General features: G+C 28.6%; 3 protein-coding genes across 5 annotated transcripts in view; all 3 read left to right on the top strand.

The window, feature by feature from the left end:
* The window catches only part of LOC111625144 (structure-specific endonuclease subunit SLX4-like), a 39,127-nt gene extending 23,121 nt beyond the window's left edge, over positions 1-16,006 (top strand). Inside the window, exons 8-16 of one of the 3 annotated variants that reach the window (XM_023368200.1) lie at positions 1,861-2,043; positions 7,143-7,310; positions 8,701-8,852; positions 10,140-10,357; positions 10,700-11,063; positions 12,925-13,048; positions 14,239-14,328; positions 15,248-15,380; positions 15,892-15,979. In XM_023368200.1, coding sequence (XP_023223968.1) covers positions 1,861-2,043; positions 7,143-7,310; positions 8,701-8,852; positions 10,140-10,357; positions 10,700-11,063; positions 12,925-13,048; positions 14,239-14,328; positions 15,248-15,361 — 1,413 coding nt within the window. In that variant the 3' untranslated portion in view covers positions 15,362-15,380; positions 15,892-15,979. Of the gene's footprint in view, positions 1-1,860; positions 2,044-7,142; positions 7,311-8,700; positions 8,853-10,139; positions 10,358-10,699; positions 11,064-12,924; positions 13,049-14,238; positions 14,329-15,247 lie in introns of all 3 variants that reach the window. The other 2 variants (XR_002756691.1, XM_023368193.1) reach the window with 2 other exon arrangements.
* Positions 16,007-20,659: 4,653 nt separating this feature from the next.
* Positions 20,660-22,018, top strand: LOC111625121. The gene is made up of 2 exons (XM_023368161.1): positions 20,660-21,067; positions 21,138-22,018. Exons 1-2 carry the CDS (start codon positions 20,700-20,702, stop codon positions 21,949-21,951), a joined length of 1,182 nt encoding a protein of 393 aa, XP_023223929.1. The 5' UTR covers positions 20,660-20,699; the 3' UTR covers positions 21,952-22,018.
* Positions 22,019-22,488: 470 nt separating this feature from the next.
* LOC111625127 lies at positions 22,489-23,360 on the top strand. The gene is made up of 3 exons (XM_023368172.1): positions 22,489-22,781; positions 22,847-22,985; positions 23,060-23,360. The coding sequence occupies exons 1-3, from the start codon at positions 22,732-22,734 to the stop codon at positions 23,270-23,272; spliced, it is 402 nt and encodes a 133-aa protein (XP_023223940.1). The 5' UTR covers positions 22,489-22,731; the 3' UTR covers positions 23,273-23,360.
* The last annotated feature ends 1,380 nt before the right edge of the window (positions 23,361-24,740 follow it).

Raw genomic sequence — 24,740 nt, 5'->3', positions numbered from 1 at the left:
TTAGTCCCGTCAGGCTTTAGAGCACATTTGGACTTAACAAGTTTTTTCTTGTTTAATATTTCAAAAATAAAATATTTTTGTTTTATATAAAGATCTTTTATCATAGAAATTTGCAAATTAAATGCATAATTATATATATTAAATATTTTACTGTATAATAAGGTCAAAATATTAAAAAAAAATTAAAATGCATGACAAAACTAAAATAAAATTTATTGGTTTAATAATTTATGATTAGTAAAGATGTAAAAAGCTATTTTTTCCCCATTTACACACAAGAAAACTTTACGTAATGTGCATTTTGTATATGGCTTTGATGTGTATCAACATCAAATGGAAATTTTTTTGATATAAAATTATCTATTTATATATATATAAGTCTTATATGTATATTAACTACAAAAATGTAAACAAATTCATAAATTTATAAAGCACAATGTAGAAAATACAAATTTCTAACATTTACAAAAAAAATTCCCTTATGCCTGATGGGACTCATAAGTCCCAAACATATTTTGATCTCATACAGCTTGCATACAATTAATTCTACAAACATAATACATTAAAATCAAACTACACATATCTAGAATACATATTAAAAAATACAAAGACATTTAACTTGAAAACAATAAGTAGAATTTGGCAACAAAGAAAGCAATATCAGCTACTACCATTCAAACAACACATGATGTGAAACTTTTTTCAACAAAACTAAAACAGGAACAGTTTGAAAGTTACTACCCTATAGAAGAGAAAAAGAACACTTTATACAATGATAAAATGTAAGTTCCAGAAAGCTATAATGCATACACTATGAAATAAAAAATATCAAAGATAGTGGGACTAGAAAGTCCTGTCAGGCAATAAAGGGTAAACCTGCTCACTGTCAGGATAGCTTGTTTTACGATAACGGTCCCTTTGGTTGGGACTCAAATGTCAGCGAGTGGAGAATTTTGGGGTCGACGATAAGGTGAAGGGCGTGATCGAGTAAAGGAGTCTACCATATTTAACCAATATAACAACAATTTATTAAACTAAGCAAAATGGACAAAAAGACTACACAAATAGTGTTTCTAAACCACCTGATATGCTCAAGAGAGAGTTTTCCCGCTTTTCATACCTCTTTGTATGTTCCATGACGAGTAAGTCTGTAGACGCACTTAATTGTCCAATAAAAGGTGGTTTTAATCCAAATGATGCACAAATTATAAAATGTTCGCGACTTTGGCGATGATCTGTTAGTGACGATCGTAGATCGGAATTCAGCAGGTTCGGAGAATCGGCGCAATGTTGTTGGTCTGGCGTTCGTTAAGAGACTCCCCGAGAAGGTGTAAGAACTGTCTTTTATAGCTTTTTGTGGGGAATTTCCACCACGTGATTGGATGTTCATGCATTAAAGGTTAGGTCCAGGGACCTAAAACAAGTGACGAAAGTTGGATGTTAACTATAAACTTTTCTGCAAGATGAGCTGCAAGTTCTGCAGAGAACAATAGATATTGATAGTTCTGATCGGAAAGTTTACACATTTCCAGCTAAGATCGTTTTTTCTTCTAAGGCATTACATAAGTGAAAGTTTAATTAATTAAAATTTTAGTTAATAAAAGAGCGTGATTTCGTTAATAAAAGTCCAGATCTCACATAAATAATAAGCATTTCTACGAATAAAAAATTATAACTTAATAAATGTCTCTTGAGGAAATTGCCAACATCAAAGATGTATATAAGTGCCCCAAATAATTTTAAAAATTTATCATCAAAATTAGCTTTTAATTTTCTTTATTATTTCCTTCTATATTATATTATTTAATAATATTTTTCATTAATGTTTCAATGGTATTTTTTATTTTTATTTTTGAACAGATGACACCTTTATGGAATATGTCCAAAAATGAAAGTAATGTTTTAGACAAATTTTATGTTTTATCTTTAAAAAGTCTAATTCCTCCAAGCAAATCGCAAATAAAAAGCAAAGAATTTACATGTCAGAATGAGAATATTTCTTCTAACAAATTTCCTACAGTTTCATCTAAAATTTTTGATACGGTAAGATTTCATATTGTTATTAGCAGTTAAGCCAAGCATTGCCAGGCAAAAAATAACAATAAACATTAAGTTTATTAGATTATTTTGTACTTCTAATGCTTATATTATATTATATTATAGTATTTGAACTACAAAGGTTATCTTATGCAAGGGTTTATCACACCAAGTATTCAATCTAATGCATTTAAAAAATTTTTTGAATTGTGTACAGTAGAGGAATAAAGAATTTTTAAAATATGTTAGATTAGTCACTCGGTGTGATAAACTCTTATGTAAGATAATCTTTGTTGTTATATAAACCAAATACCATAATATAACAAACATTGGAATGAAAACTATATGAAGAGTTTGGTCATTTTAGCCTACCATTGTTATGTATTGTGATATTTGGATGATATGAAATGGCACAATTTCATTGGTCAAGTAGACACTAATTGAAAATAAATCTTAAATTTTTTCATATACAGTAGACCCCCCTATAACGCTTAGATACGTTCCACGCTAATCGAATTTTACGTTGTAGGAATGATTAAATACATGAGCCAATCGCAGCCCGATAGGTGGGAACTTTACGGACTAAGGCTGTTCGAAAGGTTTTCTTCTATAAAATTAACCGATTCTAGACTAATTCCACTCAACATTTCCAAAACACGTATAATTTTTTGGGAGTAATCCGTATAAACTATGCTATAAACAAAAAATTATAGGATTACTTACCGAGTGTGTACTGTTCGACTACGCCGTTGCTTAAAGCTGATTTTCATCGCGGAACAGCACATTAAACGGCGGCCGCGATTTCTAATAACGAATTTTTCGCATAAAAATAACTTGACCTTTGGAGACATCATTAATATAAATCATTTTTATGGCCATTGAATAAGAAGTGTTTCTTTCACAAGAAATGTATAAAATTAGTGCTGTATTAGACTTACGGTACCTAATTTACATACTGTACAGACGATAATAAACTCAACTTACTAGCCTAAAATCTCCGTAGCGTGTTGCCAGGCGGCAGAAAACATATATATAATTATAATAAAGTTACAATAAATTAAGTTAATATATAATTATATGTACAGTACCTAATTTATATATAATACTAAACAGACGATAGCAAACTCAATTTAGCCGCTCCATAGTGTGGTGCAGGGTCGGAGGTAAGTAGTTCGGCTGCTCATCTACTATTGGTCCAGACTCTATCAATCTTGTCGCGAAACGACGTTATAGGAGGTACGTTATACGAAAGTTGCTACAATTTTTTCGCTACGTTATAGGAATTGTTGTTATAGGAACGTACGTTATAGGGGGGTCGACTGTATCATAATTATTTCTAATGTTAACTTTAAGAAACTATACCATTTACAGCTGAATATCAAATGGTAATCTGCCAACAAATAAAATTTTGTGAAAAATGAACCAAGTACAATATTTAAACTTGGCACTTTCAATAACCACTTAAGACATTTTGTGCAGGTTGGTAACCTTGTATTATGTAATTTTCCTATTCAAATGCCACCATAATGCTGGTCCAATAGAAAGAAGGGTCTGTTGTGGAACGGGGTTGAAGTAATTCGACAAAAGTAGTCATTGACTTCCTCCCAGAAGGGAGGATGGTCAATGACTACTAACTAATATTAGTCTATTATCAATATTTGAAAAGTGATCCATGTTGGATAAGTTGTGATGGTCACGCATGTGATTGAAGTTGATAACCTTAATGTACTTACAAAAGACTTCATATGACTTGTTTAAATAAAAAAATCTTATAAAAATGAAAGAATAATTGCTTTTATGTGACAATAAAATGTTTATAATTTTGTAACAGATTTTACAGACTGCATGGGAAGCATGTTTTAAATTTTTATAATTGTTTATAATTTTTAAATAAATTCTAATAATTTTTCTATAAACATTTATAGAAAAATTATTAGAATTGGTTTGGTTTATTTGGTTATGATAAGACAATATTTGAGTGATCTTCTGAGGGGATACATCCCAGGAAGACTTTTATGTGAAGTTGGTCCCTATTTAGGTGTTACTAACGTAAAGAATTCTTGGAAAACTCCACATGGCCACCCCATTGGCCATGCCGAAACCCACGACCGACTTCCAGTGTTCGATGGTTTTATGCACTCGGCTACTGGAGGGCACTTATTAGAATTAAGAAAGTATGATTCAGAAATGAAAAAACTGAGTTGTTAGATGTGGAAAATTAAATACTTATACTTAAGACTTTTAACATGATAACACTTTTGATTCCATGCAGGCAAGTGCTATGTGCTATCTATTGCAATGATGATATTGCACATCTAATTTGCACTATATCATTGTAGCAGTAATTAAGTGAATTTAATATATATTTTTTGAAATTATACCCATTTTAAGAATTATATTTAGTTTATTAGTTTCTTAAATTTTTTTGCCAATAGATGGCATTACATTAAACTTAGAAAATTGAATATAGACGGAAATTAATTGATATATAAAAATCAAATATATCAAATGTCATAAAAAAATCAAATGTCATAAATGATATTTATGACATTATCTAAGTTAGAAGTATGTTACATAAATGCCAAGTTTTGTGGCAATTGGTTGAATGGTCTAGATGTGCTTAGCAAACAAACAAACAAGCATCCTTATTTATATATATAGACTAGCTTACCCATCACATATAAGTGCCCCAAATAATTTTAAAAATTTATCATCAAAATTAGCTTTTAATTTTCTTTATTATTTCCTTCTATATTATATTATTTAATAATATTTTTCATTAATGTTTCAATGGTATTTTTTATTTTTATTTTTGAACAGATGACACCTTTATGGAATATGTCCAAAAATGAAAGTAATGTTTTAGACAAATTTTATGTTTTATCTTTAAAAAGTCTAATTCCTCCAAGCAAATCGCAAATAAAAAGCAAAGAATTTACATGTCAGAATGAGAATATTTCTTCTAACAAATTTCCTACAGTTTCATCTAAAATTTTTGATACGGTAAGATTTCATATTGTTATTAGCAGTTAAGCCAAGCATTGCCAGGCAAAAAATAACAATAAACATTAAGTTTATTAGATTATTTTGTACTTCTAATGCTTATATTATATTATATTATAGTATTTGAACTACAAAGGTTATCTTATGCAAGGGTTTATCACACCAAGTATTCAATCTAATGCATTTAAAAAATTTTTTGAATTGTGTACAGTAGAGGAATANGGTTGTTGTTCGGGGTACAGTTAAGGTTTTAACGAAGCTTGAGCGAATACATAATTAGCAAAAAAAAGTTGAAATAAAGTGATTAAACAAAAATTATTATAAATATCGTAAATAACAGTTCACAAATGCATATATAGAGATATTTTTTGAAGGGGGGAAATGGTCTTCACAATTTGAAATCGATCGAACACACTGTGCGCGAATGCTCGTGTAAACGCGCGCCATCTATCGTAGGATAAATGTACTTTGCGGGAGTGTATTAAAAAATTAAAAAAAACTTTCCAAAGTTTCATGGCAATCGAACTATGCCACAAACCTTCGCCGGAGTATATTAAACAACTTCCCAAAGTTTTACGGCAATCGGATAAACGGTGTGGTAATGCATGAAGGACACACAGACATACATTCATTTTTATATATATAGATAAAATAGCTATATTTTAAGAAAAACGTGTAACCATAATCTTTCTTTTGTCTATGATCAACATAATTTGATCCCTTTGAAAAAAAATGACCAATAACCATCCTCTTACCATATGATAATGCAAAACATACAGTTTTAAACTATTGCATATGCTGCAAATACAGTGGTGCCTTAACTTACGAGTTTAATTCGTTTCATGACAGAACTGTATAATAGTAGATATATTGGAATATATTGATTATGGGTGTATGAAAAAACAAGCGAATGAGGACTGTACAATGGCACTTGGAATGAAATCTGCTTTTAATAACATTTCATGATCAATTCCATTATCGGTCAGATTTACAAAAGTAGATAAATATTGTGAATACAAAGACCAACTTATTTCTAAATTCTAAACTAAAACGACTTAATTCTACATACAATCATTTACATGGTGGTACACACGTGCTGCTCTATTCCCCTTTGTTCCTAGTCTGGTCTCCTTGTGAGTCTCTGCTCGCTCGTCCGTTCGTCCTTGTAGCGCCAACCAACACGAAAAGAGAGAGTCCCTCCATACACGAGACAGTCTCTTTTTATACCCTTCTTCACGTGACCTTTGTTCTCCACCAATCAGTCTGCACCCCCTTACGCAGCAATAGGAGTAACCTGACATAGTCTTCCGCGTACAATTACACAAAGAAAACAAAAACATAGCTCTTGACACGTGGAGATTCATTTACACAAATTATAACAATATGGAAGAGTACATAAATAAAACCAAAGTAGCGTAGCACTACAGAACTTATAACTCAAATTACTTGTATGTCAAATCAATTTCTTCCCAAGAAATGAATTGAAACATCATTAATCTATTCCAGACCCCCAAAACACTGCAATTTTTTTTGTTACATGTTTTTAAATAAGAAAAATGTACGTATAAATAATGAATATTGTTTGAAAACACAATAGAATGTACTGCAATAAACTGGTTTTGCAGATGTTGTGGCATTTGCTGCATAGATAAAGAAAGTAAAGATGGAAAATTTGAGAAATGAGAGACACTGGCACTGCACACAACATAGAAGTGAATTAGTGCCAATGTCACTCGATCTTGTGTTTTTCTATAAGCTAGCCTGTCAAGAAGGAAAAGTAATGAAAATGGTGAAATTATGGCAGTTTTCCATCATCTTTTTCTTAATCTATGGTTTGCTGTTGCATTTACTGTGCCAACTAGCAATGGGGTATCTGATTCAAGTTACAAGCCAGCTTCATAGCTGGCTTGTAACTTGAATTTTAGCTTTCAGCTCAAAGCAAAAATTCAGCCAAGAGACAGCTCGTATCTTGAAAAACTCACAAGTTGCGACACTCGTAAGTCAAAGTAGCACTGTACGTCTAAAAGTAAAATACTGTAAACTATGTACCGTAAATACAAAACTGCTATTAAAAATAATAATTAAACTTTTTCATATTTCAGAATCATGAAACTAATCCAGATGTAGCTGCTGCTTTGAAGTTAGTTTCAGACTTTAAAACTTTAGTTGGTAACGAAGAAGGTAGTGATGTTAGAATTATTGTTGCAAAAAATAGAATAATTGCAGCTCACAGTATTATATTAAAAGTCAGATGTCCATCCATAATTAAGGTAATACAATACAATACAATTTAATTATTTTTTTGTACAAGATATTAATTTTATACGTTTGAATTTCTAAAACAGATCTTTTTCGTGAGATTAGAAGAACAAGATTTAAACAATAAATTAAAATTTTTGTTTTTTTTTTTTAAATTTAATATAAACACTGTTCTTATAAAATAGATTCCTACTCTCATGGTATAAATATGCCAAGATTGGTCAAAGTACAAGTCATAGAGATGGTCAATTTTAGAGAGTTAACTCTGCATATTTCTATGGGACAAATTCTGGACTTGTAAGAATGATTATTTTAGAGAGATGGAAACACTATAATGGTCATCTTATGAAGTTCCACTGTATTTAATAAACTGTAGATGTACAAGGTATGACAATTTAATTTTCAGAATGGCTGCGTAGTGTCGCCAGTGACATAATTATATCAAAATGACATGCACATTTCGACATATTTGAAGTAATACATGTGTAAATTTAAAGCCGATAGAACTAGTTTTTAATTAGCTGTTGGGAAGGTAATAGTTATCCGTATATACTCTTTTGCATAAAAATGGATGATCAAAATTTAGAGCAACGTATTAATGTTAAATTTTGTGTGAAAAAATCAGCAAATGTACTACGGAAACATTGTAGTATGACCTAGAAAGAAAATGTCAGAGCATGCAATAGAAATCCTCCTGAAAGGCACACATGTCACACTCACAGTTTAAGACCATGCTGGTGTGTTTATTTGATTGCAAGGGAATAGTCCACCAAGAATTAAGTGAACAGATAGAAACAGTTAATCAACAATGTTATTTAGAAGTATTGCAAAAATTATAAGATTCTGTTCAATGAAAAAGACCCAAACTATGCCCTGACAAGTGAATCATTTATCATAACAATGCGCCAAGTCACATTGCACTCACTGTGAGATTTCCTGGCCATAAAAGCAATTACCAATTAGATCATCTTGCCTGTTCACCTGACAGCTTCCTGTAATTTCTGGCTATTTCCAAAATTAAAAACTGTACTGAAAGGACAAAGATTTTCTAATATAACTGGTATCCAACAGAATATGAGACAGCTGCTCAACAGTATTCTGGAAAATGAGTTCCAGTCCTGCTTCCAGAAATTGGAATGTGTATAGCTGCAAGTCAGTGTATAGGTGCAAGAGTACTTTGAAGGTGACAGTAGCTACTAGTGTACAATTTCACATATATATTTTTTAAAGGTACATTCTAGGAATTAAATTGTCACACCTTGTATATATTCTTTATGCCATATGAATTTTTTTTCTATTTTAAGCTTTTTGTAAAAATGACAGTTTAATTAATTCATAAATCAAACCTGTATATAAAAATTTGTTGTGATTTTTATGAACTTTCATTAATTATTTGAATAGGATCTTCATTGCAACCAAAATCAGAAAAAATTTGAAGTAAATTGGAATGATGTTTCATATGAAACTGCATTAGCTTTCTTAGAAGTTATATATTCTGGAAGTTCAAATATTGATGGTATAAATACAACACAGTTAAAAGGATTAATAAACAGGTAAACTTAAAAATTTTTAAATTTATAATGAATGAAAGAAATTTATTTTAATATTTCATTTTAAATACATGCATAAATATATTTTATTGTGGAAATTTTGCATCTTAATGATGTTTTGTGTTGTGCATTGCATATTATTATATTTTTAATATCTGTTGTACCTCATTTTATACACTTTTTACGCACTATTTTATGATATTGTCAAGTAACATGTTAAGTCTTATAGATTTTTCATGCATATGTATCATTATTTTTCAGTTCAGTTATCACTGAGTAATAAACATTTTAAGCAGATTAAGTAAATAAGGTTACTTTTAGTGGAAATTCTGGTTTTGTTGACTCTGACATTAGAAGAATATGTTAAACAATTAAAATATACAGTTTGAAGATTTCTTGATTATATTTATTATAAATTAATGGTAATTTATCCAATGTAAACTTTAATTGAAGTAAGAAATACCAAGAATTCTGTTGTGAACAAATAGCAATTACATTGATTAATGTTTAACATTTAAAACACTAGTTAAGACTGATAATGATAACAAGTAAAGATTGTATTTTATCAGTTATGTGTTGAGGCAAATAGCATTAAAAGACAGCTTAAGTTTTGCTTATTTACCTAAGGAAAATGATAATGACCAAACTCTGATTACAATAAGCAAAACTATAAATATTTTTATTAATATACTTTAACTTACATCAATGATAATGAGCAAATTTTAATTATATCTATAAGAACAAACAATTTGATTGCTTATTTATAGACTTGTAGAAAATTTAAAAAGTTATCAGAAACAATCCAATCTAAAAATTTAAAATAGTATAAAAATTGCATATAAAAATAGTTAAAATTATTATTTTAAATTGTTATGATTTCTCTGTATATTTTATATTTATTAATAATTTTATATATAACATCAACTCAAATCCCAATTTAATTACAGCCTAATTATCAGGCTATTTTTAGGCTATGTTAATAATTAGTTACCAGTTAATTTGACTGGCAGTAGGCAGATATATTGCCATCTCTTATTAATTTTAATAATTGTGATAAATTAATTTTGTAATTTAGAAGTATCTGGGAGAAAAGAGGAATATATAAAGGTGTGTTTATAGCTAAATATTGCCTACTTATACTGGAAATATTTGGCATTGAAACCTATTTTTTCTAAATTAACATTTATTTATTCGATTTAAGATACCTTTTCATAGATTGCATCACATATACTTTAATTATTTCAACAGTATTATTTTTTAATATAAAATGGAAATGATTTTAATTTTTAGGTATCAAGTACAAAATCTATTTGAAAACTTTGACTTAGAAAGGCATTTAAATATAAACCAGTCAATGATTGACAATGAACGTCAATTGCAAAATATTTTAAATTCTATATGGAAAATTGACAATGATGATGATAAATTTAAAAATAATGAAATAGATGATAATGAAAGTCAAAATGATGAAATGGATGATGTGTATGAATATCTATCTCAAAAACAAGGTAAAAATTTAGATTTTATTATATTAAAAATAATTGTGAATAATAATCACAATTATAATCATTTCATTTAATCTTTTTAAGAGATTTTTATTTTATTGTTAAATAAAAATATTTAAAAATATAGTGTTTATTAGTTGTCATCTTATCACTAGTAACTCTATCAGAAAAAAAATTGTCTTTCATAAAATTAATGATTTATTTTTTTCACAAAATGTTTTTAGTCATACAGATTATATAAATTATATGATAATATAATTATTTATCTGTTTAGAACTGACAAATATTCTTTTCAATATTAATTAAATCATTTATAACAATAGCAAATTTTCATGTATTTTTTAGGTATTGAAGACAGAAATTTAAGTTTAGCAAGTGATTCCAAACCTAACTTTTTTGAAACATCTGCCACAAATCAAGAAGAAAGCCAGAAAGATAAAAAATGTCATCATTTTGGCTTGGAAAAACTTGAAAAGACAACAGAACATTCTCTTAATAAAACAATATTATTTGATAATTCAATGGATGAGTATAATGAGAATCTTGACATGGAAACAGAACATTCCCTTAATAAAACAATATTAATTGATAATTCAATGGAAAAGTGCAATGTTGACGTTTTAAGAACTGAGAATAATGAGATTCATATGATAAATGAAAATAAATCTGAAGATTTAAATTTTAGTTTAAAATTGTCACACAGTTCCAGGTAATTTATCAGTTCATATTTTATAATAATAATTTAAATATATTACCATAGGACCAATCACTGAATAACATTTTTTTGTTTTTACTATTTTTCAATAAATTTAAAATGTAGACATAAGTATTTGTATTAAGAATATTATCTAACATATAATTATTGTTATAAATATTTGAAGTTTCAATAATTATATCCATTATAGAAAACTGCAAGTCAAACAATATAACATTATTAATTATCATTCTGCACTGTTATTTTTTCCTATTAAAAAACAATCAAATACTTGTTTGGAAAGATTATTAAATTTTCAAGTTTTCCCTCCACTATTATAATCAGTAATACAAGCTAATTCAGAATAATTCATCATTTCAACTTATTAGTCATTTTCTGAAGAAAACAACAGAAAATTTTCAATAATTATATAAAAGTGATAGGAAACAATAATAGTATCCTCACCAGATAATAGTATACAATCATAATCCTCCCAGATAATAGTATACAATCATATTACTTTGTGCAATTTTATGAAAGAAAATTTGGAGTCCTTGATAATTATTTCAGGAATATTTATAAAACAAGCGATTATTTATTGTGAGATCGTCACAATGCCAAGCTGCAATTTTTAATTTATTTAATTTAAAATATATGCTCTCCATCTTCAAATTAGTAGTGGCTTGTCCTGTACAGCATACTCTTCCTTTAACAACAGAGTCATGCTGATCATCTATCAACTGCTTTCAGGGGAAAACTTTTGGATTGAAATAACATGACTTCCAGTGCAAACTGGAAGTTCATATATAATTAATTGGGGCCTCTTGCCCTTAAATTTTCCATATCTGGTCTCAAATTGATGATAAATAACTATAAATATATATAACAGTGGTGTGCCGTCCATGGAAGCTCTGCAAGCACCTCTTCCTTTGTATTTTCTAAAATATAAATACATATTGTGTGATTATTTTCATACTTTAACATACTTTGAATTACTTAAAATTAATATTTTATTATAACCACATTATGTATCTTATTACAAATTTCTATACTACATGTGAAAAAATGATAAGATTGCTATTGTATATTTGAATATAAATTCGTATATGCATATTCTCAATGGAAGTGCTATATTGTTGAATATGGGACAGCTTCCACAGCGAAAATATTTGAATTGTGTTAAGTAGCCAGGTTATACATATTTGCACATGTGCTTTACAGAGCACCAACCTCACATGGTTTAGCTCATGGATGCTACACACCAAAATATTGTATAACACTTCCAATGATTCTATCCAGGGTTGGCACAGCTTATTTATCATCAAATGTCACTGCATGCCACTGATAAATAAAACTCTACTAAAACTTTTGTATTGAAATACAATTCAACAATATAATTTTAAGGAAGAATTCATTTATGAAAATTTAAAGATCATATTTTTTCATTGGATTACTATAATGTTGCTTGCATTTTGATTAAAATACAGTGAATCCCATACAACTTGGGGATCCATTCCATGTTATATGAGCTACATGAGTTATGTATGAACTGTGTAGTGTAAAGATGAAGTAACCAAAATGTTGGAAACATATTTTATGAAAATTAACTTGTGTAATGCATTATACATTAATCCACTGAATTATTTGTAAATATCATTATGATTCTTTGGTTTTAAAATGATAATGAAATAATTTTAATGTAATTTTGATAAATAATTTTGCTGCTGTTCTTTTAATCATAAAGGTTTTTTTATTAATCAATTAGCTTTAAATATTTAAGTAAATTATGTCATAATGCTTACAAATAAATTTTTCTCTTTTAAAAAACTTGTTTTAACTTTGTATGTTTTAATTTGAATTAAATTTTCACCCGTAGTGATGCATCAGAAGAATTATTCACTGAAGATATCCATGATTTTCAAGATTCGGATAGGCAAAGCAAAATGAGATCTTATATTCAAAAGGATAAAGAATTATATCAAGATATTCTTGAGTATAAGGTAGATACTAACACTTTGTAAATTAAAACTTTTAATAATGATTAAAATTAACTAAATAAGATATAATAATTAATTTATATCCTGTGAAATGTGTGAATATATAATTGCTATTCATTAAATTATCATAAATTATCATTTTCATTATATATATTTGTAAATTGATATCATTCTTTATATTAGTTAATTAATATCAATAAATATAGTCCAACCTTTAACTTTCAACAAGCATATATTTAAGGCAAATGATTTTAATCATATGAATAGTTATACTTGAAAGATTACCTAAGATAAAATATAAAAATTTGTGAAAGAAAGTTTGAATAGAAAACAATGGACAACTAAATAAGAAATTTAAATAAAGCTGACTCTTATAATTAAAAAGCTTATTTCTTAGTTTCTTGATTATATAATTGATTACAGTTACCAGTTTTTCAAAACAGTTACATTAGATTATAATGTAATTGTTTTGTAATCTGACTCAAAAAAATCAAATAATTATATTGTTAATGTAATATTAGAATAACAAATAAAATATGAAATTAAAAGAAATAATTTGTTGGATTAATTTTATTTAAATTTATTTCTGTTGGAAAAAAGAGGCAAAAGTTTTTGTCCCTTTCAAGTTTGTGCCATGTTAATGATTATTTTCACAGATTATATAAATTCATTTTAATAAAAAAATTTTCTTATTCTAAATGTAACTAAATCATTAAAAATACAGTACAGTAAGTCTTCCAATGTGAATTATATATTTGAATAAATAAATACAAATAATTATTTACTAAAATAAAAATTTCAGTTTTATGCAGTTTGTTGCAATAGACTTATAACAAACAAAAAATTATTATAGTATTATTTCATGGTCTGGCTAATGTTTTAATAAACTAATATAATTTTGTGCATATAGATCTAGCGTGCACTTGCTTCCAAATTGATTTTAAAGCAGAAAACCTTCAAGTTACATACAGGAAATTTATATTTCTAATATTTTTCTTGTGTATATAGATGTTCCATAGTTTTCTCTTAACTTTTGATTAATTCAAATAGAATATTAAATTTCTACACTTCAAATTGAATAAATTCATTGTCTTATCAAATATATATTGTATGTAGACAAAGCAGTTCTTTTTCTGGTGTTGTTTTTCTAGAACTTTTTTCCCCATTAAAATAATACTTTAATTTTATTTTAGCCATTTCCAGTTTCAGAACTTCACAAAAAAATGAAATCTGCCGGAATTAAAATTTCTCTACAGTGCTTAATGGATTATCTTGATGAAGAGGTAAATATTTAATTATTATAAATTATAATGATCACTCTGAGTTTATTAATAAGTTCAAACACCATTATTCATTTTAAATTAGAAATTATTCAATGATTCTAAAATATTTTTGATTCTTTTAACTGGGTTTTTTAAAGTTATATATAATAAGCTACATGTTTTAGTGCTGAACAGTTTTTTTCTAGTTGTCATCATCTCTGTAAAAATTTTAGAGAGATAAAAGATTTAAGAAGTGTATGATAGTAAAGTAGTATCATAATTAACATTAATTCTGAATAAGGAATTAAGTAAAAATAATTTGTGTGTTTTGAAATAAAATAAACTTTTAATGATGGAAATGTTAGAGGTATGTGATGCCTTTTCTCTATCTAATTTTTTTGATCTAATGTATAAACCATTGTGAAGATTCTATATTAAAAAATTCATGGATAATGTCTATAAATTAGTACAGCATAGACTCATAATTTTTCAAAGGTGGAGAATTTATCCCAATCATTGCCAACAAGTCTGCGTAAATTCATTAGCGGCGATAGGGGGCAGGAGAAAGTTACATTGCCTGAATATATGACAAATGCATATAGAAAGGGGTCTGAGGTATGGTAACGGTGGTTGAACTATTGACACCTCTCTCTTTTTATGCAGGGTTGTGCTTGGAAATAGAAATTTCCTCACTTGCTATCTGCTACCCACTGTTGAACATGCATTATGTCTATAAACTAGACCAAAAACATTACATCCAAAATATAAAAACTAAGCAATGAGATTGAGTACTACTTAGTCTTCCAGCAAAAAACATGTGGCAAATAAAAGTCAAATTATAATACAAAATAAAATTTAATTTTGAAAATTATAATTAAGATTTTAAAGTTATAAAGTTGTTTGAATTATAAAATAAATCTACATTTTTCTTTATTTACAGTGTATTATTTATACCCTTCCTAAAGGAAGAAATGTGAAAGAAAAGCAATTGCAAAGAAGTAAAAGATATAAAAGTAGGGTTAAAGGAAGACTTGCTAAACGAAAATCCAAATGAAATCTAGTGTATATAATATGTAAATGTGTCAACTTTAATTGAATTTTTAAGTTTTAAAGGTAATACAGTGGAACCTTGCTTAACGAGCATAATTCGTTCCAGAATGTTACTCATAAAGTGACACACTCATTAAGAGAAACAATTTTTCCCATATAAACTAATGTACAATACAATAATGCATTCTATGCCACAAAAAATATTCAAATATCTTATGTATAATGTTTGTTCAAAGAAAATTATACAATATACATTTATATTATTTTTATACATACGTTATATCATTAATTAAGATTCTGCTGTTTACCATTGTTTTCAGTCTTTCGATAATGATTGTAAAATAAATTTAATGTCAAATTTAAAAACTTTTTTTATAAATATTAATGAATTTATTATTAAAAAATCCTTAGAGCTGTACAGTTTTAATGATTATAAATATTTCAGAAATTCTAAATATAATATAATATGTGCCTTAATTTTGTTTGTATTTTTTATTCCATTTTTACTTCCCATTTGTCTTTTTCCTTCCAAAGATCTTCCAGACTAATTCTGTGAGATCCTCATTCCTGGTGACACATTCAATGAACAGATAGAAAATGATAAAATGCTAAATATTAAGGAATTTTTTATATGGAAATTTATTTATGATTATTAGACAAAATGTAATTTACAATCATCTTTTATATGAAAAATTATGAAAAATGATAATTTGTAAATAAATTTTTACTTTTAAATAAGTCTTTGAGTCATAATTCAGGTGTTAATTAAAATTTTCTTATTTCCTTATATGAAAAACAAGATTAAGTAAGATAAATTTTCTTGGAAATTTATGTAACAATATAACAACAGAATAAAATATAATATGAAATAAAGGTTTAAATAATTTGGAACATTTTTATACATAATTTCTTTTGAATAATATTTCTTTAAATGTAACCTTGATAGTCTAATAACACTATTTTAACGAATCTTGTGATGAAGTACTTAAAACATGAGGATAAAATTAAAAATATGATTTCTGTACTTATTAACAGAGAATATTTCTAATGGGCAAGCAGCTAAATATATAATACCAAACACATTTAGTTGGGTAGTTGCTGACATGCTATTGTCAGCAGTGTCAGAGAAGATTTGCAATAATTTTTTGATATGTCAAGGACTGATAACATATCGTATATTCATATATTACACCAAGGAAAATGGAAAGGGATAAATGTCGTTGACAGAATACAATCCCCTGAAGTGGACATTCACATCTCTGTAAAAGACCTTTTCTGAAATTCTCTAGATTTTCAAGAAAATGATCAATACGGAATGGCTTCAAATTAAGTGATTATCGTGTATAATGCGCACCCACGGTTTTAGCCCAAACTTTTGGGAGAAATCTTTCCTTTAAACTTCTAAATTCAAATCTTTGTTTATATTTAGGTACTTGTTTTTATTATTATTATTATTATTATTATTATTATAAAGGAATTTTAGCATTTATTTTTTAACATACGATAGGAGAAATTTTATATAGGCCTAACAAGTAATTACAAAACAAGAATAGATCTTGTCTAATTATAATATAATTAAAGTGGAAATATTTTGTTCAGACCAACAATGATCGAATACCGTATCTGATATTTCTACATTGTTCTTTGAATAATCAACAAGAGAAGTTAAATTTATCTCGATTGTCGTTTTTATATTTAATAATTATACAGAAATACGAAGATAAAACGGCAAAAGAAAGTTATTGAATTTGTAACAAGCATTTATTTAAGTATAAATGCTTGTTACAATTTACAATTTCGGCATGTTATTTTCAGTAAACAGAAATTGAAAATGTATATCATTTTAAAATAAAAAGATAGTTTTAAAATATCTTTGAAGTGTTTTAACATTATCGCTACAATTAAAAATAGAAGCAAAGTACAGTCGTATTATAATCAAGAATGTAATCAGTTTTGTGACGTTCACGGAACCGATCGATCTTAAGAAAATACGTACGAAAAGTATTGTTTATTCTGATCAGAAATTCGATTTTATCATCATTTTTCTTTCGATCTTTATATATGTAGCTTATAAAATAACGCTAAAAGTGCTAACTAATAGGAATAATAATAATTGTTGACATTTACATACTAATATTTTTTACGTAAATAGGATTTCGGGACGTCGGCCATAATTAATAAACGAAAAAGGAAAGCCGAAGAAAAATTTCGTTAATATTCAGATCGGATATGACAAATTTTCAAAATATGACTTTTATACATTAATAAAATCGAAATTAAATCCATCAAAGTCACTTTTGTTTACTCTCGCTTCCGGAACTATGCTACAGTGGCATCGGTTTTTTACTTTCTTGGTTGTTATATATAACAGAGGGAAAGTACGGCGATCGGTCAAAAAATGACCCCCCAAGATTTTTACAGTTTTGGTGAAAAAATGCAAAAAAATTCGAAGGTAATTTATAGAAGTTTGTGTGGGGGCACGATTGTGTTCACCCTCTTTGAAGCAATAACTCCCGTACTTTTTGTCAAAAATCTCTGAAATTTTGCAGTTAGATTTCTTTATTAGGGAGATTGATGTCATTAAATTTTGGTGGTTAAAGGTCGAAGGGGTGGGGAGATAATGGGGTTCGTATGTATCTCCAGTAGGGTCGGACTTAATGATGATTTTACTCGTTATTCACATTTACAATTTTTTATAAAGCCCATTTCTACCCTCAAAATTAAGCTTTTTGTTATTTTATAATAGTTAAAAATACAAAAGTTTTTTAATAAAATATGATAACAGATAATGCCACCAAAATATTAAAAGTAGCCGGGAAAGTTGAGCAACTCGTTTCTAGGTTTTTTTTTTAAATAAGCTACTTAATTCAGTTTAAAAGACACGTAAAAACATCCAATCATGAACATTTTATCCAATTAAAAAGCTCTGTTCTGAATTATTAACACATTATTTCAACTATGTACTGTATTTCAATATCAAAATTAATAAGTCTGTTAAACAAAAATATTCTGTAATGAAATAGGCCCTTTCCTGGCATTTGTAACAGATAATACAATTTGGATTACTGTATTTATTTTATATAGATTAAGATATAAGAAAATTTAAATTTATTTCAACAAATTATTTGTCTAATATCTTCTACGGTTTAGCACGAATGTGAAGTGCTCGAGGTAATACGTACAGAAGAGAGCAGCCATGAGAAATCTATGGCATTGGCAACGTGATTTTATTTTAATGTTTTCATCCTCTTCATGTTATGCAACCCTAATTAAGTTGAGATTAGTGAAGAAGAACAACCAAACTAGTAAAAAGATGAAAATAAACCAGTGAATATCCAGGATTTTGAGATTAAGGATGCTACTCAAGGCAGATGATTCAAGAGCACCAAGTCGTTTTTAGGAGAATGTTATTCAGTCTTCATTTTGAGGGTGATGAATTTTATTTTTTTTTAATTGTAAATGCTAACAATAAGTAAAATATTCACTAAGTCCGACCCCACTGGAAATACGACACGTAAACCCCATTATCTTCAAAATCATCTGTGACGTAAATTAAAAATGAAACAAGGAGCAGACAAATAAATTTAAGATTATAACAGTGACATTGAATCGTTAACTAATCATATCTTGCATTATTTATTTTAATTTAGGACTGTATACGTCTTGAATAATTTAGATTAGTTTGACATTTATACCGATATAATGTTATAAAACTTAAAATAGAAATTTTGTAACAATGATGCAATTTTATATAATTACTTTCACTCTTAAACAAATATCAAAATAATTATAATTAATTATAATTCTATGGACTATTGTTAAATCTAAGCAGCCTTTTAACACATTTACTATTATAATATATAATGTAGTCTATATATGTATATTGTGTATGGTAGTCAATACAGCACAAAAATGAGCAGCAAAAGGTTAATAAAAGTATTATAAATGTATATGAACTCGAAATTCTGGAATATCTTGTTTAAAATGTGTTTGTTTTCAATTATAACTATATGTATTTACATGAAATTTTCCTCATATCAAGTTATGAAGTTTCTTAGTCTTATATACCGTATATACATAAACACAATTTGCATGTATAAACACAGAAACGGGATAGAAAATTCAGTTTAAAGTTGGAAATCAGAACGATTGTATTTATGTCTAAATCACTTCAGTAAATATTACACTTTTTCTATGGGGACGTCTCGCTAATCTCCATTTATTTTCAAGTGAAGATTAGAAAAGATAATACATTCTCTTATCTTTCAGTTCTCTTATCTGCTATCGGAGTGGGGTAAAACTATTGCAGAGATCTGGAAAGTCGTTAAATTTGACAGACTTGTTGTTCAAATATTTAATAAACAATTAAGAAAATAGTTTACGAAATACGAAGTAATTTCTCAAAGAAAATTATTTCAAAATACAAAATTAAATTATTAGATGTGTGTGTCCGCAGAAAATTTTTCTTGGAGGAGGCAAAGCTTTGAGACAAATAATTACGTCAATAAATTTTGCCACTAATTCAAATCTGGCAATGAACGATTAATATTAATTTTATATTGATAAGATTAAGATTCAGTGCTTGGGCCTAGTTAACAAGGAGGTCAATTTCCTAAGATTTATCTAATAAATGTTAAGGGAGCTATTATGGGCAATATTTCTCGAACCAACAGTACGATTTTCCTGAAAATTTCTGCAAATATTTATCCCTAATACACAAATCTCAATGGAAAATTTCAGAAATTTTCGTTTAAAGGTAGAGGAGTTATTAAGGTTTCAATAGGGTAAACAAAATTGTGCCCCCTTTCACATTCACATGAAAGTAAAAATGACACAAGTGTATATTCAATTTAATATTTACAAGTTATTTTAGTTATGTAATTATGAAGCAATATTTAACATATTTATTTTAATGTAATCGGTTTTTAAGTAAACAAATATATTAAACAATTCCTTCAATTGCGTAAATAAATTTGATCTTGACTTCATCAGAAAGTTCGTATTGTCGCTCGAAAATCGTGATTAAAACAATTTTTGCGTCATATTTTCCTTCTGTATACATCACACGACCAGGATATAAGATAAGGGGTTAGGTGTGTTTCAATTTCTGAAAGATAATACGTGAAATATTGTTAAATGACATTAGCGATGCAAATTCTGGATGTTACCGTTGGCAATAGTTTTCTTATCAATACTTATCATAACAGCTAAGAAATTATTTACCATCCGTCATAAAAAGGATTTAGATAAATTAAAGGGGTGAAATTCACCCGTTTCCAAGAAATATATCTCGCAGCCTAATATAAATACTCAGTACAGCGCGACCTGAAAATACAATCAAAATGATGCTGAACATTCTAGCTGCAATTTCATTACTAACTCTTAATTTTTGTCTAGTCGCTTCACAGTGGGACGATTACTGTGATGAAGATCGATGTAAATTGCCCATGTGTTTGTGTGGTAAACAATCTCCCCCCTCTGGAATGGAAGCCAAAGATGTCCCTCAATTCGTAATGCTAACCTTCGATTCTGCTGTAAATTTTAACAACTTTATCTTCTATAGAGAGCTGATATTAAGAAGTGGTAGGAAAAATAAAAAAAGTGGATGCCCCATCACCGCTACTTTCTTCGTTTCGCATGAATATACCGATTATACCCTTCTGAATCGTTTGTTTAGCAGAGGAAACGAAATTGCCGTGCATTCTATAAGGTAAGTTTTCATAGATTTTATTATAATGAACACTTCTTTTCTTCGATCTGATTCATATTTTCATTATTAGCCATTCGCCGATCGTAGACAAATGGAAAAATATGAGTTACACGCAATGGAAAGATGAAATTTCGGGTATGAGAACCATTATCTCGAAATTCGGACTCATACCAGAAACTAAGATTAGTGGTGTACGGGCTCCTTTCTTGCAAACGGGAGGCGATACTTACTTCGATATGTTGTCAAATGAAAAATTTTTGTACGATTCTTCCACTCCTACCTTGCGTAGAGCTGATCCTCCTTTATGGCCTTACACACTGGACTGGGGTCTACAGCAAGAATGCCAAATCGAACCGTGTCCCAGAAAATCGCACCCAGGCATATGGATGGTGCCGGTAGTCAATTGGTTTGGACTTCCTCAGGTAGATAAAGTAACGGGGAATGTATTCGAACAACCTTGCGCCATGGTAGACGGATGTACCCCACATCCAACTACAGTAGAGGAAACTGTTAGTTACTTAAAGAAGAACTTCGACAGGCACTACCATTCCGAGAGCAGAGCACCTTTTCCCATTTTTCTAAGAGAGGGTTGGTTGCAAAATAGAAACAGGAAAGAGGGTTTTCTAAAATTTGTCGACGAACTACTGCAAATGGATGATGTTTACTTTGTCACGGTCCGAGACGTAATTGATTATTTACGCGCTCCCAAAAATCTAACTGAGTACAACCAAACGTGTTTTAAAATGTCCAGCAAATGCCCCGCTCGCAGCTGTAGTTATAGAATGAAAGACACCGGAGCAGAAAGAATAATGAAATCTTGTGTTCGATGTCCCTCTTCCTATCCGTGGGTCGGTAATCCTACTGGAGAAAAAACCAACCCTTAAGCTAAACGCCATCAAAAACTGTTTGTTATTTCTAATGTTTTATTAAATATGTCTTCAATTTTATATATTTATATTGTCTTTTGCATTTAATCTCATACAATTCACCGGGGGTGTCCGCGGAAAAGTTTCAAGAGAGGCGAGGCTTAGAGACAAATAATTACATCAATAAATTATTTTATTATTTAATTTTTGTGGTATTTTTCACAAGTAGATTATAGAATACAGTCATGATGGGGAATGTAAAGTTACCATTCTTAAAATTGCGTATTTCTAAAAATATATACTTATTACACTGTATTAAAAGTTATATCTCAGCATACGGCATCATAATCAAATTTATCGCTTAAAAATAATAAAATATACAGAAATATTTAAAATAATCGCGTAATTATATCAATAAACTTCACTTCAAAATTTTAATTCGTGATTACATATAAGATTTTATTTACATTATATTTTAATATTGTCGAAATATTAAGTTAAACAATCTATTTTTCTGTGGTTTTGTTAAGTATAGTACACGAAACAAATAATTAGAGGAGTGTTACAAACAACACTGGTCTAGTAAACAACTTTTAGACGAGCTTTTAGCTTATCTTAAGATAAAAGGAAATGATTTCAACTTCGTCTAAAGTAAAGTTGTAAAAACAATCTAAATCTGCCAAGATTTTGCTTAGTCACAGATTAATTTCATAATCTTTTGTAGTATATAAGACTGCAGCAAGTTTCTAGGAGAGTATTCGAGAAGGACAAGAGCAAGAAGCAAATCCGAAAGAAGCAATGAACTGTTTTCAAGTTATAGCAATCTTCTGTTTAGTGATCGCAGTCAGGTATGTGTTTGATTTTTTTTATGTATATAAATATATATTTTCTTACTTTCTAACTTAATTTTCAGATCAGAAAATGAATGCAAATGTTACGGCACGGTTTTAGATGGTTCCCATAACACCACCATTCTTACTATGTCCTATCCAAATACCTTAGGATGCGATGAAGCATCAGAAATCGCGTGCAAAGAAAAATGCGCTACCAGAGTAATTATAATTTCATATAATTTCAAATAAGCTTTATTATAAAAGTTTTATAATTTATCTTTTTTTTCTCTAAGTTTACGGCTGCCACCAATGAAGGAGATTTAAGTGCAAGACCACCCCAATTGGGAGGCATGACTCTTGGAGCTTTCGTTTGTGTTAAAGTAAGCGACGTCTCTAATGCTATGTTGACCGTCTATGCTCAAGTATGCCAAAGTGACTACATAGACACAGGAATCAAAGGAAAGGAATTAATTTGCTGCACCAACAAACAAAAACACAACTGCTAATTTCGTTAATTAATAGTTTAAGATTTAATTACAAGTAGTAATGTAATTAGACAGAGATTTGAATATTAATAAAAAGGTTTAAGTCGAATTGTTTTATATTATTATTTACAATTTACACAGTAGATCAACGCTTTATGACTAATGGATCTAAAAAAATGGCCAAACTTAGGTTAATCTTTTGAAATTGTTTATATATTGACATATAAATTAGCTATATCGTATTAGAAAAACGATTTAAAAATTTATTCTATTATTGAGGGTTAAAACAGGAGAAATCCAGGAGTGTCCAGGAAAACCGGGACGTATGGCCACTCTAATAATGCAATATTTAACTTCTATGTTGATCATTTCAGTTCAGTGAATTTTATATTAAATTTAACATAATGGTTTATATATTACGAATAAAATTGTATATACTGATATTGTAAAATCAGCTTAATACTGAATTATAATAATAATAATAATAAATTTTATTATACTTATTTTGTAAGATATTCAAGTTAATTCAGTTAGACTGCCACTGGGAAATTTTTTTCGGGGATGTGGTCCCTATTTAGAAGAAAACCGGGAAAACATCGGATCGCCGAGCCCCTGTACTGTACATCATACTTTTCCCGTTAGTAATAGAGCCGTGTCGGTCATCTTTCTCAAGATTAAAAAAGGACATATAATCATACAGACAAACAGATGGACTGACGACAATGGGACTTTTATAAACTATAGGAAAGTTTAAAACATCCTAAAACTGTTTGAGATGCGAAGTATTTCTTGACAAGCAACTAAATTAATCACGCATTTTGCTTTTCATGTCTTTTTCAATAGCTTTATAGAGTTTCTATTTTGTTTAATAGTAGCGTGTTAATGAAAAATGTCCTGTTATAATATTTCGGAATAGACGATACTTAAATTAAAAATGCCGTGTGTGTTATGCGAAAAATTATATATATATACAAATTTTGAGTCTACGTTGCTATAAAGGACATTATATAAGATTTTAGTAGTAAGGTATAACGAATAGAGTAAGGTTTGAATGAAGTAGTGGGAAATGAAGTGATATTTGCTTAATGTTTGCATAATTTGGTCACGAAAATAAAAAATAAATAAATATATTTGTGTATAATAAAAGAATCAATTTAGTTTTTTATTGCTGTTATCATTGTTACGAAATACATTGTCGTTTGCATTGTTGAAGGTTAAATGATGATTTTTACAATAAAAATGGGGATTTTAGGAGGGTTGAAAAGGAATTACACTGTTGTCGACCAAAAAAATTGGTTGCGAAGTGCAAGAAGCGTGAGTTTGTGTGTAACAAAAAAAAAATAAAACGACGCGCGTGCCAAAGAATAGAACATAGCCAAAGAATAGAACATCGTTCATATTTATATTATTTCTATTTTTGGTTTATTTGTGGGTCGAGAGGGTTCTTCCAACGGGACAGTGAACCCCAGGGCCGCCGATAAAGCGAAAA

This window comes from Centruroides sculpturatus, unplaced genomic scaffold (assembly GCF_000671375.1).
Source record: "Centruroides sculpturatus isolate CEXI.00-Female unplaced genomic scaffold, Cexi_2.0 scaffold77, whole genome shotgun sequence".
Classification (NCBI taxonomy): Eukaryota; Metazoa; Arthropoda; class Arachnida; order Scorpiones; family Buthidae; genus Centruroides; species Centruroides sculpturatus.
The sequence above is the reverse complement of the archived record's forward strand: the minus strand, read 5'-3'. Positions and strand labels throughout refer to the sequence as shown.